This window comes from Salmo trutta, unplaced genomic scaffold (genome assembly GCF_901001165.1).
Source record: "Salmo trutta unplaced genomic scaffold, fSalTru1.1, whole genome shotgun sequence".
NCBI classification, from domain to species: domain Eukaryota; kingdom Metazoa; phylum Chordata; class Actinopteri; order Salmoniformes; family Salmonidae; genus Salmo; species Salmo trutta.
In genome coordinates, this window is record NW_021823237.1 from 1,120,046 (window position 1) to 1,138,211 (window position 18,166).

Below are 18,166 nucleotides of genomic sequence, written 5' to 3' on the forward strand. Positions count from 1 at the left end.
GAGACTGAACCGCTCCTCTCTAACAGTTAACATCATTCTCCATGACCACACAACTACTAGACTGAACCGCTCCCCTCTAACAGTAAACATCATTCTCCATGACCATACAACTACTAGACTGAACCGCTCCCCTCTAACAGTAAACATCATTCTCCATGACCACACAACTACTAGACTGAACCGTTCCCCTCTAACAGTAAACATCATTCTCCATGACCACACAACTACTAGACTGAACCGTTCCCAAGGCCAAGGGGGAACTTTAACCCTGAACCGGAATATCAACTTCCAGAACAACAGTATATTTCAGGTCTGTTACTACTAATAGAACTACAGGTCAGTTTATAACAGGTTGAGTGTAATGTATAATACTACTAATGGAACTACAGGTCAGTTTAGAACAGGTTGAGTGTAATGTATAATACTACTAATGGAACTACAGGTCAGTTTATAACAGGTTGAGTGTAATGTATAATACTACTAAGGGAACTACAGGTCAGTTTATAACAGGTTGAGTGTAATACTACTAATGGAACTACAGGTCAGTTTAGAACAGGTTGAGTGTAATACTACTAATGGAACTACAGGTCAGTTTATAACAGGTTGAGTGTAATGTATAATACTACTAAGGGAACTACAGGTCAGTTTATAACAGGTTGAGTGTAATACTACTAATAGAACTACAGGTCAGTTTAGAACAGGTTGAGTGTAATACTACTAATAGAACTACAGGTCAGTTTATAACAGGTTGAGTGTAATGTATAATACTACTAATGGAACTACAGGTCAGTTTATAACAGGTTGAGTGTAATATATAATACTACTAAGGGAACTACAGGTCAGTTTATAACAGGTTGAGTGTAATACTACTAATGGAACTACAGGTCAGTTTAGAACAGGTTGAGTGTAATACTACTAATGGAACTACAGGTCAGTTTATAACAGGTTGAGTGTAATGTATAATACTACTAAGGGAACTACAGGTCAGTTTATAACAGGTTGAGTGTAATACTACTAATAGAACTACAGGTCAGTTTAGAACAGGTTGAGTGTAATACTACTAATGGAACTACAGGTCAGTTTATAACAGGTTGAGTGTAATGTATAATACTACTAAGGGAACTACAGGTCAGTTTATAACAGGTTGAGTGTAATGTATAATACTACTAATGGAACTACAGGTCAGTTTAGAACAGGTTGAGTGTAATACTACTAATAGAACTACAGGTCAGTTTATAACAGGTTGAGTGTAATGTATAATACATGGAACTACAGGTCAGTGTATAACAGGTTGAGTGTAATACTACTAATGGAACTACAGGTCAGTTTATAACAGGTTGAGTGTAATGTTTAATACTACTAAGGGAACTACAGGTCAGTTTAGAACAGGTTGAGTGTAATGTATAATACTACTAATGGAACTACAGGTCAGTTTATAACAGGTTGAGTGTAATGTAAAATACTACTAATGGAACTACAGGTCAGTTTATAACAGGTTGAGTGTAATGTAAAATACTACTAATGGAACTACAGGTCAGTTTATAACAGGTTGAGTGTAATGTATAATACTACTAATGGAACTACAGGTCAGTTTAGAACAGGTTGAGTGTAATACTACTAATAGAACTACAGGTCAGTTTATAACAGGTTGAGTGTAATGTATAATACATGGAACTACAGGTCAGTGTATAACAGGTTGAGTGTAATACTACTAATGGAACTACAGGTCAGTTTATAACAGGTTGAGTGTAATGTTTAATACTACTAAGGGAACTACAGGTCAGTTTAGAACAGGTTGAGTGTAATGTATAATACTACTAATGGAACTACAGGTCAGTTTATAACAGGTTGAGTGTAATGTTTAATACTACTAATGGAACTACAGGTCAGTTTATAACAGGTTGGGTGTAATACTACTAATAGAACTACAGGTCAGTTTATAACAGGTTGAGTGTAATACTACTAAGGGAACTACAGGTCAGTTTATAACAGGTTGAGTGTAATATTACTAATGGAACTACAGGTCAGTTTATAACAGGTTGAGTGTAATGTATAATACTACTAATGGAACTACAGGTCAGTTTATAACAGGTTGAGTGTAATGTATAATACTACTAAGGGAACTACAGGTCAGTTTATAACAGGTTGAGTGTAATACTACTAATGGAACTACAGGTCAGTTTATAACAGGTTGAGTGTAATGTATAATACTACTAATGGAACTACAGGTCAGTTTATAACAGGTTGAGTGTAATGTATAATACTACTAAGGGAACTACAGGTCAGTTTATAACAGGTTGAGTGTAATACTACTAATAGAACTACAGGTCAGTTTAGAACAGGTTGAGTGTAATACTACTAATAGAACTACAGGTCAGTTTATAACAGGTTGAGTGTAATGTATAATACTACTAATGGAACTACAGGTCAGTTTATAACAGGTTGAGTGTAATATATAATACTACTAAGGGAACTACAGGTCAGTTTATAACAGGTTGAGTGTAATACTACTAATGGAACTACAGGTCAGTTTAGAACAGGTTGAGTGTAATACTACTAATGGAACTACAGGTCAGTTTATAACAGGTTGAGTGTAATGTATAATACTACTAAGGGAACTACAGGTCAGTTTATAACAGGTTGAGTGTAATACTACTAATAGAACTACAGGTCAGTTTAGAACAGGTTGAGTGTAATACTACTAATGGAACTACAGGTCAGTTTATAACAGGTTGAGTGTAATGTATAATACTACTAAGGGAACTACAGGTCAGTTTATAACAGGTTGAGTGTAATGTATAATACTACTAATGGAACTACAGGTCAGTTTAGAACAGGTTGAGTGTAATGCTACTAATAGAACTACAGGTCAGTTTATAACAGGTTGAGTGTAATGTATAATACATGGAACTACAGGTCAGTGTATAACAGGTTGAGTGTAATACTACTAATGGAACTACAGGTCAGTTTATAACAGGTTGAGTGTAATGTTTAATACTACTAAGGGAACTACAGGTCAGTTTAGAACAGGTTGAGTGTAATACTACTAATGGAACTACAGGTCAGTTTATAACAGGTTGAGTGTAATGTATAATACTACTAATGGAACTACAGGTCAGTTTAGAACAGGTTGAGTGTAATACTACTAATAGAACTACAGGTCAGTTTATAACAGGTTGAGTGTAATGTAAAATACTACTAATGGAACTACAGGTCAGTTTAGAACAGGTTGAGTGTAATGTATAATACTACTAATGGAACTACAGGTCAGTTTAGAACAGGTTGAGTGTAATACTACTAATAGAACTACAGGTCAGTTTATAACAGGTTGAGTGTAATGTATAATACATGGAACTACAGGTCAGTGTATAACAGGTTGAGTGTAATACTACTAATGGAACTACAGGTCAGTTTATAACAGGTTGAGTGTAATGTTTAATACTACTAAGGGAACTACAGGTCAGTTTAGAACAGGTTGAGTGTAATGTATAATACTACTAATGGAACTACAGGTCAGTTTATAACAGGTTGAGTGTAATGTTTAATACTACTAATGGAACTACAGGTCAGTTTATAACAGGTTGGGTGTAATACTACTAATAGAACTACAGGTCAGTTTATAACAGGTTGAGTGTAATACTACTAAGGGAACTACAGGTCAGTTTATAACAGGTTGAGTGTAATACTACTAATGGAACTACAGGTCAGTTTATAACAGGTTGAGTGTAATGTATAATACTACTAATGGAACTACAGGTCAGTTTATAACAGGTTGGGTGTAATGTATAATACTACTAATGGAACTACAGGTCAGTTTAGAACAGGTTGAGTGTAATACTACTAATGGAACTACAGGTCAGTTTATAACAGGTTGGGTGTAATGTATAATACTACTAAGGGAACTACAGGTCAGTTTATAACAGGTTGAGTGTAATACTACTAATAGAACTACAGGTCAGTTTATAACACGTTGAGTGTAATGTATAATACTACTAAGGGAACTACAGGTCAGTTTATAACAGGTTGAGTGTAATGTATAATACTACTAATGGAACTACAGGTCAGTTTATAACAGGTTGAGTGTTATACTACTAATATAACTACAGGTCAGTTTAGAATAGGTTGGGTGTAATGTTTAATACTACTAATGGAACTACAGGTCAGTTTCGAACAGGTTGAGTGTAATGTATAATACTACTAATGGAACTACAGGTCAGTTTATAACAGGTTGAGTGTAATGTATAATACTACTAATGGAACTACAGGTCAGTTTATAACAGGTTGAGTGTAATACTACTAATGGAACTACAGGTCAGTTTATAACAGGTTGAGTGTAATGTATAATACTACTAATGGAACTACAGGTCAGTTTAGAACAGGTTGAGTGTAATACTACTAATGGAACTACAGGTCAGTTTATAACAGGTTGAGTGTAATGTATAATACTACTAATGGAACTACAGGTCAGTTTATAACAGGTTGAGTGAATCTGCCTAAAGGAAATGTAGGTATTTGTGGATCATCTCTGAAAACAACAGGTTTATTCCATCGCTGGTCCTGAGAACGATGTTGTCCGGCTGGTTCTCAGTGTAAAGGTCAGTAGGTCATCTGGACGACAGTTCGCTCAGACCAGAGCTAGCAAAAGGCCCTACTGTCTGACCGGTCGCAGGATTCTCCCACCAAACTGTCATCTACATTATTTTACTAACAGTTTCTCTGTAGCTGCTGAGCTTCTCCCCCCCGACGCTCAGTTCTCTAGTGGATTCATAGAGTTATAAACACTAGGATGGTTTCTACAGGGACCTCACTAGTGTTTTCAGCTCTGTGATTCAGCCCTACTGCGAGTAGTATTGTTTAGTTCCGTAGTGTTCCTCTTGTGGAAGACATCTCTACTGGCTCTAACCTCCTTTCTCTGATTTCTCTTTCTCTCTCTATCTCCCCCTCTATCTCTCTCTTTCTCTCTATATATCCCCCTCTATCTCTCTATCTCCCCCTCTATATATACCTTTCATTCCCTCCCTCCCCCCCACCCTCTCTCCCTCCCCCCTCTCCCCCTCCCTCCCCCTCTCCCCTTCCCTCCCTCCGTCCCCCTCTCTATCTCTCCCTCCCCCCTCCATCTCTCCCTCCCTCCCTCCCCCTCTCCCTCCCTACCTCTCCCCCTTCCTCCCTCCCTCCTTCCCCCTCCCTCCTTCACTCCCTTCCTCCGTCCCCCTCTCTCTCTCTCCCTCCCTCCCTCTCTCCCTCCCTCCCTCTCTCCCTCCCTCTCTCCCTCCCTCCTCCCTCTCTCCCTCCCTCCCTATCTCCCTCCCTCTCTCCCCCTCCCTCCCTCCCTCCCTCCCTCCCTCCCCCTCTCTATCTCTCCCTCCAGAGGAGTTCAGGGTCAGAGCTGCAGGAGATCATGCGGCGGCGTCAGGAGAAGCTGTTGGTCGCGGCCTGTGACTCAGGAGTGGAGTCATTGGACGAGTGCAGCAGCCACTGACCCCCCCCCCCAGGCCTCGCCCACCTCCCTCGTGACCACGCCCCTTTACGTTGTCACGGTTTCTGTTTCCAGGACGCCACGGAGCGCGCCCAGTTCGCTGAGATCCTGAGACGACGACAGGAGCTTCTGGAGCAGTCCCCTTAGAAGGGAAGCAACACTAGACAGACAGAGACTGGAACATCTGGAGCAGTCCCCTTTAGAAGGGAAGCAACACTAGACAGACAAGAGACTGGAACATCTGGAGCAGTCCCCTTAGAAGGGAAGCAACACTAGACAGACAGAGACTGGAACATCTGGAGCAGTCCCCTTTAGAAGGGAAGCAACACTAGACAGACAGAGACTGGAACATCTGGAGCAGTCCCCTTTAGAAGGGAAGCAACACTAGACAGACAAGAGACTGGAACATCTGGAGCAGTCCCCTTAGAAGGGAAGCAACACTAGACAGACAAGAGACTGGTACATCTGGAGCAGTCCCCTTTAGAAGGGAAGCAACACTAGACAGACAGAGGACTGGAGCGTTCGACATGGACTACAGCACGCCAGCGTTAGCATCCCAACCCGGGATGCCTGATGGGAATACCTGTGGATTTATACACTTCAACAAACTATTATTGTCTTTGATTTAAAAAATGTGTCCGTTATTTCATGCACAGGATGATTGGGGGGGGGGGGAGTAGCAGGAGAAAATAGTTTCAACCTACACCTCATTGGGACCAGAGTTATTCTAGATACAGGTGTCATTGTTGTCTTTTTGGGGGGAGGAGGGGTGTGTCTGTGAAGGATAAACACAGAATCGATCAGGTGTGGTCTTGACGTAATCGAACCGATCAAATTAACCACCTTTTCTGTGACTAGATTCTGATCTCTAGACTATTTCAGATATGAAACGATAGATGTTTATAATAACCAAAAAAAACGTTTGAATATTATTAATCATTATTGTGTAAATCTTCAGGTTTACTGGGCAAAGAGAGGAATATGATATTTATGTGTATCCTGTTTTATGTTATGGTAATGCCAAAAATAGTAAACTTTATATAAATGACATCGGGTCAAATTAATTTCAGATACAGGTGTTTTTAAGAGTGGAAAGATGTGTTTTTTCTTTATTTCGTAAAAAGGTGCATCAGATAATATTGACTGTGATAAACATGCTTCCGTTCATCATGTCATGTATGTGGTCATAGCCAGCGGTGCAGTGGTGACTGGAGAAATGTGGTCATAGCCAGCGGTGCAGTGGTGACTGGAGAAATGTGGTCATAGCCAGCGGTGCAGTGGTGACTGGAGAAAGTGGGTAGACTCACATTTCGCAAGAGAAAACATTTTCAACCAGCTCACCCGGCAAAGGAAGGGCGACCCGTGTGAAAAATTACATGGGGAAATAGTGACATATACTCTGAATGATCTAAAATCCGGTATTGGTCTTTCACAGTCAGGCCAAACCAAGCTGTATTGGTCTTTCACAGTCAGGCCAAACCAAGCTGTATTGGTCTTTCACAGTCAGGCCAAACCAAGCTGTATTGGTCTTTCACAGTCAGGCCAAACCAAGCTGTATTGGTCTTTCACAGTCAGGCCAAACCAAGCTGTATTGGTCTTTCACAGTCAGGCCAAACCAAGCTGTATTGGTCTTTCACAGTCAGGCCAAACCAAGCTGTATTGGTCTTTCACAGTCAGGCCAAACCAAGCTGTACAGGCCGTATTGGTCTTTCACAGTCAGGCCAAACCAAGCTGTACAGGTCGTATTGGTCTTTCACAGTCAGGCCAAACCAAGCTGTACAGGTCGTATTGGTCTTTCACAGTCAGGCCAACCCAAGCTGTACAGGTCGTATTGGTCTTTCACAGTCAGGCCAAACCAAGATGTATTGGTCTTTCACAGTCAGGCCAAGCCAAGCTGTACTGGTCATATTGGTCTTTCACAGTCAGGCCAAACCAAGCTGTACAGGTCGTATTGGTCTTTCACAGTCAGGCCAGGCCAAACCAAGCTGTACTGGTCGTATTGGTCTTTCACAGTCAGGTCAAACCAAGCTGTACAGGTCGTATTGGTCTTTCACAGTCAGGTCAAACCAAGCTGTACAAGTCATATTGGTCTTTCACAGTCAGGTCAAACCAAGCTGTACTGGTCATATTGGTCTTTCACAGTCAGGCCAACCCAAGCTGTACAGGTCGTATTGGTCTTTCACAGTCAGGCCAACCCAAGCTGTACAGGTCGTATTGGTCTTTCACAGTCAGGCCAACCCAAGCTGTACAGGTCATATTGGTCTTTCACAGTCAGGCCAACCCAAGCTGTACAGGTCGTATTGGTCTTTCACAGTCAGGCCAAACCAAGCTGTACAGGTCGTATTGATCTTTCACAGTCAGGCCAAACCAAGCTGTACAGGTCATATTGGTCTTTCACAGTCTGGCCAAACCAAGCTGTACAGGTCGTATTGGTCTTTCACAGTCAGGCCAAACCAAGCTGTATTGGTCTTTCACAGTCAGTATTGGTCTTTCACAGTCCTGTAGAGCAAGCAGTGAGCACCCAATGGTGTCCTGTAGAGCAGGCAGTGAGCACCCAATGGTGTCCTGGAAGACAAGCAGTGAGCTCCCAATGGTGTCCTGGAAGATAGGCAGTGAGCACCCAATGGTGTCCTGGAAGATAGGCAATGAGCACCCAATGGTGTCCTGGAAGACAAGCAATGAGCACCCAATGGTGTCCTGGAAGACAAGCAGTGAGCTCCCAATGGTGTCCTGGAAGACAAGCAGTGAGCACCCAATGGTGTCCTGTAGAGCAGGCAGTGAGCACCCAATGGTGTCCTGGAAGACAAGCAGTGAGCACCCAATGGTGTCCTGTAGAGCAGGCAGTGAGCACCCAATGGTGTCCTGGAAGACAAGCAGTGAGCTCCCAATGGTGTCCTGGAAGACCAATGGTGTCCTGGAAGACAAGCAATGAGCACCCAATGGTGTCCTGGAAGACAAGCCTGGTATACCTCCACTACACTACACTGATACGGGGTATACCTCCACTACACTACATTGATACGGGGTATACCTCCACTACACTACCCTGATACGGGGTATACCTCCACTACACTACACTGATACGGGGTATACCTCCACTACACTGATACGGGGTATACCTCCACTACACTACATTGATACGGGGTATACCTCCCCTACACTGATACGGGGTATACCTCCACTACACTACACTGATACGGGGTATACCTCCACTACACTACACTGATACGGGGTATACCTCCACTACACTACACTGATACGGGGTATACCTCCACTACACTACACTGATACGGGGTATACCTCCACTACACTACACTGATACGGGGTATACCTCCACTACACTACACTGATACGGGGTATACCTCCACTACACTGCATTGATACGGGGTATACCTCCACTACACTACACTGATACGGGGTATACCTCCACTACACTACACTGATACGGGGTATACCTCCACTACACTACACTGATACGGGGTATACCTCCACTACACTACACTGATACGGGGTATACCTCCACTACACTACACTGATACGGGGTATACCTCCACTACACTACACTACACTGATACGGGGTATACCTCCACTACACTACACTACACTGATACGGGGTATACCTCCACTACACTGATACGGGGTATACCTCCACTACACTGATACGGGGTATACCTCCACTACACTACACTGATACGGGGTATACCTCCACTACACTACACTGATACGGGGTATACCTCCACTACATTGATACGGGGTATACCTCCACTACACTACACTGATACGGGGTATACCTCCACTACACTACACTGATACGGGGTATACCTCCACTACACTACACTGATACGGGGTATACCTCCACTACACTGATACGGGGTATACCTCCACTACACTACACTGATACGGGGTATACCTCCACTACACTACATTGATACGGGGTATACCTCCACTACACTACACTGATACGGGGTATACCTCCACTACACTACCCTGATACGGGGTATACCTCCACTACACTGATACGGGGTATACCTCCACTACACTACACTGATACGGGGTATACCTCCACTACACTGATACGGGGTATACCTCCACTACACTGATACGGGGTATACCTCCACTACACTACACTGATACGGGGTATACCTCCACTACACTACACTACATTGATACGGGGTATACCTCCACTACACTACACTACATTGATACGGGGTATACCTCCACTACACTACACTGATACGGGGTATACCTCCACTACACTACACTGATACGGGGTATACCTCCACTACACTACACTGATACGGGGTATACCTCCACTACACTACACTACATTGATACGGGGTATACCTCCACTACACTACACTGATACGGGGTATACCTCCACTACACTACACTGATACGGGGTATACCTCCACTACACTACCCTGATACGGGGTATACCTCCACTACACTACACTGATACGGGGTATACCTCCACTACACTGCATTGATACGGGGTATACCTCCACTACACTACACTGATACGGGGTATACCTCCACTACACTACACTGATACGGGGTATACCTCCACTACACTACATTGATACGGGGTATACCTCCACTACATTGATACGGGGTATACCTCCACTACACTACACTGATACGGGGTATACCTCCACTACACTACACTGATACGGGGTATACCTCCACTACACTACATTGATACGGGGTATACCTCCACTACATTGATACGGGGTATACCTCCACTACACTGATACGGGGTATACCTCCACTACATTGATACGGGGTATACCTCCACTACATTGATACGGGGTATACCTCCACTACATTGATACGGGGTATACCTCCACTACACTACACTGATACGGGGTATACCTCCACTACACTACATTGATACGGGGTATACCTCCACTACATTGATACGGGGTATACCTCCACTACACTGATACGGGGTATACCTCCACTACATTGATACGGGGTATACCTCCACTACATTGATACGGGGTATACCTCCACTACATTGATACGGGGTATACCTCCACTACACTACACTGATACGGGGTATACCTCCACTACACTACATTGATACGGGGTATACCTCCACTACACTACACTGATACGGGGTATACCTCCATTACACTACACTGATACGGGGTATAGCACCACTACACTACACTGATACGGGTATACCTCCACTACACTACACTGATACGGGGTATACCTCCACTACACTGATACGGGGTATACCTCCCCTACACTACACTGATACGGGGTATACCTCCACTACACTACACTGATACGGGGTATACCTACACTACACTACATTGATACGGGGTATACCTCCACTACACTACACTGATACGGGGTATACCTCCACTACACTACACTGATACGGGGTATACCTCCACTACACTACACTGATACGGGGTATACCTCCACTACACTACACTACACTGATACGGGGTATACCTCCACTACACTACACTACATTGATACGGGGTATACCTCCACTACACTACACTGATACGGGGTATACCTCCACTACACTACACTGATACGGGGTATACCTCCACTACACTACACTGATACGGGGTATACCTCCACTACACTGATACGGGGTATACCTCCCCTACACTACACTACATTGATACGGGGTATACCTCCACTACACTACACTGATACGGGGTATACCTCCACTACACTGATACGGGGTATACCTCCACTACACTACACTGATACAGGGTATACCTCCACTACACTGATACGGGGTATACCTCCACTACACTACATTGATACGGGGTATACCTCCACTACACTACACTGATACGGGGTATACCTCCACTACACTACATTGATACGGGGTATACCTCCACTACACTACCCTGATACGGGGTATACCTCCACTACACTACCCTGATACGGGGTATACCTCCACTACACTACACTGATACGGGGTATACCTCCACTACACTACACTGATACGGGGTATACCTCCACTACACTACATTGATACGGGGTATACCTCCACTACACTACCCTGATACGGGGTATACCTCCACTACACTACACTGATACGGGGTATACCTCCACTACACTACACTGATACGGGGTATACCTCCACTACACTGATACGGGGTATACCTCCACTACACTACATTGATACGGGGTATACCTCCACTACACTGATACGGGGTATACCTCCACTACACTACACTGATACGGGGTATACCTCCACTACACTGATACGGGGTATACCTCCACTACACTGATACGGGGTATACCTCCACTACACTGATACGGGGTATACCTCCACTACACTACACTGATACGGGGTATACCTCCACTACACTACACTGATACGGGGTATACCTCCACTACACTGATACGGGGTATACCTCCACTACACTACCCTGATACGGGGTATACCTCCACTACACTACACTGATACGGGGTATACCTCCACTACACTACATTGATACGGGGTATACCTCCACTACACTACACTGATACGGGGTATACCTCCACTACACTACACTGATACGGGGTATACCTCCCCTACACTACACTGATACGGGGTATACCTCCACTACACTACCCTGATACGGGGTATACCTCCCCTACACTGATACGGGGTATACCTCCACTACACTACACTGATACGGGGTATACCTCCACTACACTACATTGATACGGGGTATACCTCCACTACACTACATTGATACGGGGTATACCTCCACTACATTGATACGGGGTATACCTCCACTACACTACACTGATACAGGGTATACCTCCACTACACTACACTGATACGGGGTATACCTCCACTACACTACATTGATACAGGGTATACCTCCACTACACTGATACGGGGTATACCTCCACTACACTACATTGATACAGGGTATACCTCCACTACACTACACTGATACGGGGTATACCTCCACTACACTACACTGATACGGGGTATACCTCCACTACACTACACTGATACGGGGTATACCTCCACTACATTGATACGGGGTATACCTCCACTACACTACACTGATACAGGGTATACCTCCACTACACTACACTGATACGGGGTATACCTCCACTACACTACACTGATACGGGGTATACCTCCCCTACACTGATACGGGGTATACCTCCACTACACTACACTGATACGGGGTATACCTCCACTACACTGCATTGATACGGGGTATACCTCCACTACACTACACTGATACGGGGTATACCTCCACTACACTACATTGATACGGGGTATACCTCCACTACACTACACTGATACGGGGTATACCTCCACTACACTACCCTGATACGGGGTATACCTCCACTACACTACACTGATACGGGGTATACCTCCACTACACTACACTGATACGGGGTATACCTCCACTACACTACATTGATACGGGGTATACCTCCACTACACTACCCTGATACGGGGTATACCTCCACTACACTACACTGATACGGGGTATACCTCCACTACACTGATACGGGGTATACCTCCACTACACTGATACGGGGTATACCTCCACTACACTACACTGATACGGGGTATACCTCCACTACACTGCATTGATACGGGGTATACCTCCACTACACTACACTGATACGGGGTATACCTCCACTACACTACACTGATACGGGGTATACCTCCACTACACTACACTGATACGGGGTATACCTCCACTACACTACATTGATACGGGGTATACCTCCACTACACTACCCTGATACGGGGTATACCTCCACTACACTACACTGATACGGGGTATACCTCCACTACACTGATACGGGGTATACCTCCACTACACTGATACGGGGTATACCTCCACTACACTACACTGATACGGGGTATACCTCCACTACACTGCATTGATACGGGGTATACCTCCACTACACTACACTGATACGGGGTATACCTCCACTACACTACACTGATACGGGGTATACCTCCACTACACTGCATTGATACGGGGTATACCTCCACTACACTACACTGATACGGGGTATACCTCCACTACACTACACTGATACGGGGTATACCTCCACTACACTGCATTGATACGGGGTATACCTCCACTACACTACACTGATACGGGGTATACCTCCACTACACTACACTGATACGGGGTATACCTCCACTACCCTGATACGGGGTATACCTCCACTACACTGATACGGGGTATACCTCCACTACACTACATTGATACGGGGTATACCTCCACTACACTACACTGATACGCATACTGGGGATTAACAGGTGAGTTAACAGGTTAATCATGTCTACACAGGTGAGTTAACAGGTTAATCATGTCTACACAGGTGAGTTAACAGGTTAATCATGTCTACACAGGTGAGTTAACAGGTTAATCATGTCTACACAGGTGAGTTAACAGGTTAACCATGTCTACACAGGTGAGTTAACAGGTTAATCATGTCTACACAGGTGAGTTAACAGGTTCATCATGTCTACACAGGTGAGTTAACAGGTTCATCATGTCTACACAGGTGAGTTAACAGGTTCATCATGTCTACACAGGTGGGTTAATCATGTCTACACAGGTGAGTTAACGGGTTAATCATGTCTACACAGGTGAGTTAACGGGTTAATCATGTCTACACAGGTGAGTTAACAGGGTAATCATGTCTACACAGGTGAGTTAACAGGTTAACCATGTCTACACAGGTGAGTTAACAGGTTAATCATTTCTACACAGGTGAGTTAACAGGTTAATCATGTCTACACAGGTGAGTTAACAGGTTAATCATGTCCACACAGGTGAGTTAACAGGTTAATCATGTCCACACAGGTGAGTTAACAGGTTAATCATGTCTACACAGGTGAGTTAACAGGTTGTAAACTAACATAACAGTAAATAGGTTTATCTGTATGTCTGTATGCATTTCCACAGTAGCAGGGAAATTATATCGGGACGACATAGAAGAGTTTCTAAAATCATCTCTCTAAAATAATTCATTACCATAGCAGAGTTTAGTACATTAGAGTAAGACCTGGCCAAGCATGTAGGTGACCTACCTAGCTGACCTCTACACTTACCTAGCTGACCTCTACACTTACCTAGCTGACCTCTACACTTACCTAGCTGACCTCTACACTTACCTAGCTGACCTCTACACCTACCTAGCTGACCTCTACACTTACCTAGCTGACCTCTACACTTACCTACTGACCTCTACACTTACCTAGCTGACCTCTACACTTACCTAGCTGACCTCTACACTTACCTAGCTGACCTCTACACTTACCTAGCTGACCTCTACACTTACCTACTGACCTCTACACCTACCTAGCTGACCTCTACACTTACCTAGCTGACCTCTACACTTACCTACTGACCTCTACACCTACCTAGCTGACCTCTACACTTACCTAGATGACCTCTACACTTACCTAGCTGACCTCTACACTTACCTACTGACCTCTACACCTACCTAGATGACCTCTACACTTACCTAGCTGACCTCTACACTTACCTACTGACCTCTACACTTACCTAGCTGACCTCTACACTTACCTACTGACCTCTACACTTACCTAGCTGACCTCTACACTTACCTACTGACCTCTACACTTACCTAGATGACCTCTACACTTACCTACTGACCTCTACACTTACCTACTGACCTCTACACTTACCTAGATGACCTCTACACTTACCTACTGACCTCTACACTTACCTAGCTGACCTCTACACTTACCTAGCTGACCTCTACACTTACCTACTGATCTCTACACTTACCTAGCTGACCTCTACACTTACCTAGCTGACCTCTACACTTACCTACTGACCTCTACACTTACCTAGCTGACCTCTACACTTACCTACTGACCTCTACACTTACCTACTGACCTCTACACTTACCTAGCTGACCTCTACACTTACCTAGCTGACCTCTACACTTACCTAGTTGACCTCTAGGCATGTTTAGTAGGTGACCTACCTAGCTGACCTCTAGACATGTTTAGTAGGTGACCTACCTAGCTGATCTCTAGACATGTTTACTAGGTGACCTCTAGGCATGTTTAGTAGGTGACCTACCTAGCATGTTTAGTAGCTGATCTACCTAGCATGTTTATTAGGTGACCTACCTAGCTGATCTCTAGACATGTTTAGTAGGTGACCTACCTAGCTGCCCTCTAGGCATGTTTACTAGGTGATCTCTAGGCATGTTTAGTAGATTACCTACCTAGCATGTTTACTAGGTGACCTACCTAGCATGTTTACTAGGTGACCTACCTAGCATGTTTACTAGGTGACCTACCTAGCATGTTTACTAGGTGACCTACCTAGCATGTTTACTAGGTGACCTACCTAGCTGACCTCTAGACCTCTAGACATGTTTACTAGGTGACCTACCTAGCATGTTTACTAGGTGACCTACCTAGCATGTTTACTAGGTGACCTACCTAGCATGTTTACTAGGTGACCTACCTAGCTGACCTCTAGACCTCTAGACATGTTTACTAGGTGACCTACCTAGCATGTTTACTAGGTGACCTACCTAGCTGACCTCTAGACCTCTAGACATGTTTACTAGGTGACCTACCTAGCATGTTTACTAGGTGACCTACCTAGCATGTTTACTAGGTGACCTACCTAGCATGTTTACTAGGTGACCTACCTAGCATGTTTACTAGGTGACCTACCTAGCATGTTTACTAGGTGACCTACCTAGCATGTTTACTAGGTGACCTACCTAGCTACACACAGATATTATAATGGAAAAGTCTCTTAAATCGGTTCGTTTTTCTATCTCCAGGTTTTCGGAGGACAACTCATTCAACCGGTAGTTTAAACTACAGACTTTGGGTCCAATGTTTATCTTATTAATCTGGGGGAAAAATGACTTGGAAGACCAGAATGTGTTTTTGTTTAGTAAAACAATCCTACTCCAACACAGGGACAGTAACAGCAGTGTGGCGACTCCACACACGTCAGGCTGCTGTGTGTGTAGATGGATGCAGTTCCAGACACAACCACTAGAGGGACGAGAGGAAAACTTCAATTCGAAATGACTGCACAGGATCAGATGTACACTATATACTAACCAATACATTTGTTGGCTTAATGTGTCATTTTTTTAGTACATCAGAAATGTTTGTGGTCTGTTCTCACTGGTGTTTTGTTTGGCCAGTTTAACCCACAGGCCTGATGCCTGGGACTTTTAAGCATCAGCTGTCAGAGCAGCTCACAGATCACTGCATCTGTACATAGCCCATCTGTACATAGCCCATCTGTAAACAGCCCATCTGTAAACAGCCCATCCAACTACCTCATCCCCATACTGTATTTATTTATCTTGCTCCTTTGCAGCCCAGTATCTCTACTTTGCACATTCATCTTCTGCACATCCTACCATTCCAGTGTTTATTTGCTATATTGTAATTACTTCGCCACCATGGCCTATTTATTGCCTTACCTCATTAGCACTCACTGTATATAGACTTTTTGTTTTCTTTTGTTCTACTGTATTATTGACTGTATGTTTGTTTTTACTCCATGTGTAACTCTGTGTTGTTGTATGTTGTCGAACTGCTTTGCTTTATCTTGGCCAGGTCGCAGTTGGAAATGAGGACTTGTTCTCAACTAGCCTACCTGGTTAAATGAAGGACTTGTTCTCTACTAGCCTACCTGGTTAAATAAAGGACTTGTTCTCAACTAACCTACCTGGTTAAATAAAGGACTTGTTCTCAACTAGCCTACCTGGTTAAATAAAGGTGAAATAAAATAAATAAAAATGTGTCACTTATGGGAAAGTGAATAGGGAAATGTTTAGGAAACTGGGGAGAGCATTGACCAGAAGTCTATGGCTCTGACACTGCATCAGATCCAATATGGAGACCCAGTGGCCCTGCCAGATCCAATATGGAGACCCAGTGGCCCTGCCAGACCAGTGGAGCCCCCTAGCTGCCAGGTCTGTGTTAATGTTGCCAACTCTAAATGCTTTGGTTACTGAATGATAATGTAGAGATAACACATATACATTATTTACAATGACGGCTTAGGAACAGTGGGGTTTAACTGCCTTGTTCAGGGGGCAGAACGACAGATTTTGTACCTTGTCAGCTTGAGGATTTGATCGTCCAACCTTGCGGTTACAAGTCCAACGCTCTAACCACTAGGCGACACTGCCGCCCCATTCGGAAGAGATGTGCAATTTGCAAAACGTTTGTGTTTGTGTCAATCGAGGTCAAATACAAATGGATGTGTTTTGAGGGGAGATTTTGTTAAAACTATTTCTAATTGTATGTGTTTTGTTATCATGGTGCCTTTTTTCACATAAATCTGCTAATTCTGCTATAAACACAGTGATTTTAGAAACCAGATCCCGCAAAGAAACCATTGTCCATGTTGATTCACCTTGTAGAGAATCACCAGTCATGTTGATTCACCTTGTAGAGAATCACCTTGTAGAGAATCACCAGTCATGTTGATTCACCTTGTAGAGAATCACCTTGTAGAGAATCACCAGTCATGTTGATTCACCTTGTAGAGAATCACCTTGTAGAGAATCACCAGTCATGTTGATTCACCTTGTAGAGAATCACCTTGTAGAGAATCACCAGTCATGTTGATTCACCTTGTAGAGAATCACCAGTCATGTTGATTCACCTTGTAGAGAATCACCAGTCATGTTGATTCACCTTGTAGGGAATCA

At 43.8% G+C, this 18,166-nt stretch overlaps 1 protein-coding gene across 7 annotated transcripts in view; it reads left to right on the forward strand.

The window, feature by feature from the left end:
* Positions 1-6,566, forward strand: part of LOC115189858 (epidermal growth factor receptor kinase substrate 8-like) — a 58,121-nt gene extending 51,555 nt beyond the window's left edge. For 2 of the 7 annotated variants that reach the window (XM_029748390.1, XM_029748391.1), the window contains exon 19: positions 5,369-6,566. In XM_029748390.1, coding sequence (XP_029604250.1) covers positions 5,369-5,479 — 111 coding nt within the window. In that variant the 3' untranslated portion in view covers positions 5,480-6,566. Of the gene's footprint in view, positions 1-140; positions 311-5,368 lie in introns of all 7 variants that reach the window. The other 5 variants (XR_003877019.1, XR_003877020.1, XM_029748392.1 and 2 more) reach the window with 5 other exon arrangements.
* The last annotated feature ends 11,600 nt before the right edge of the window (positions 6,567-18,166 follow it).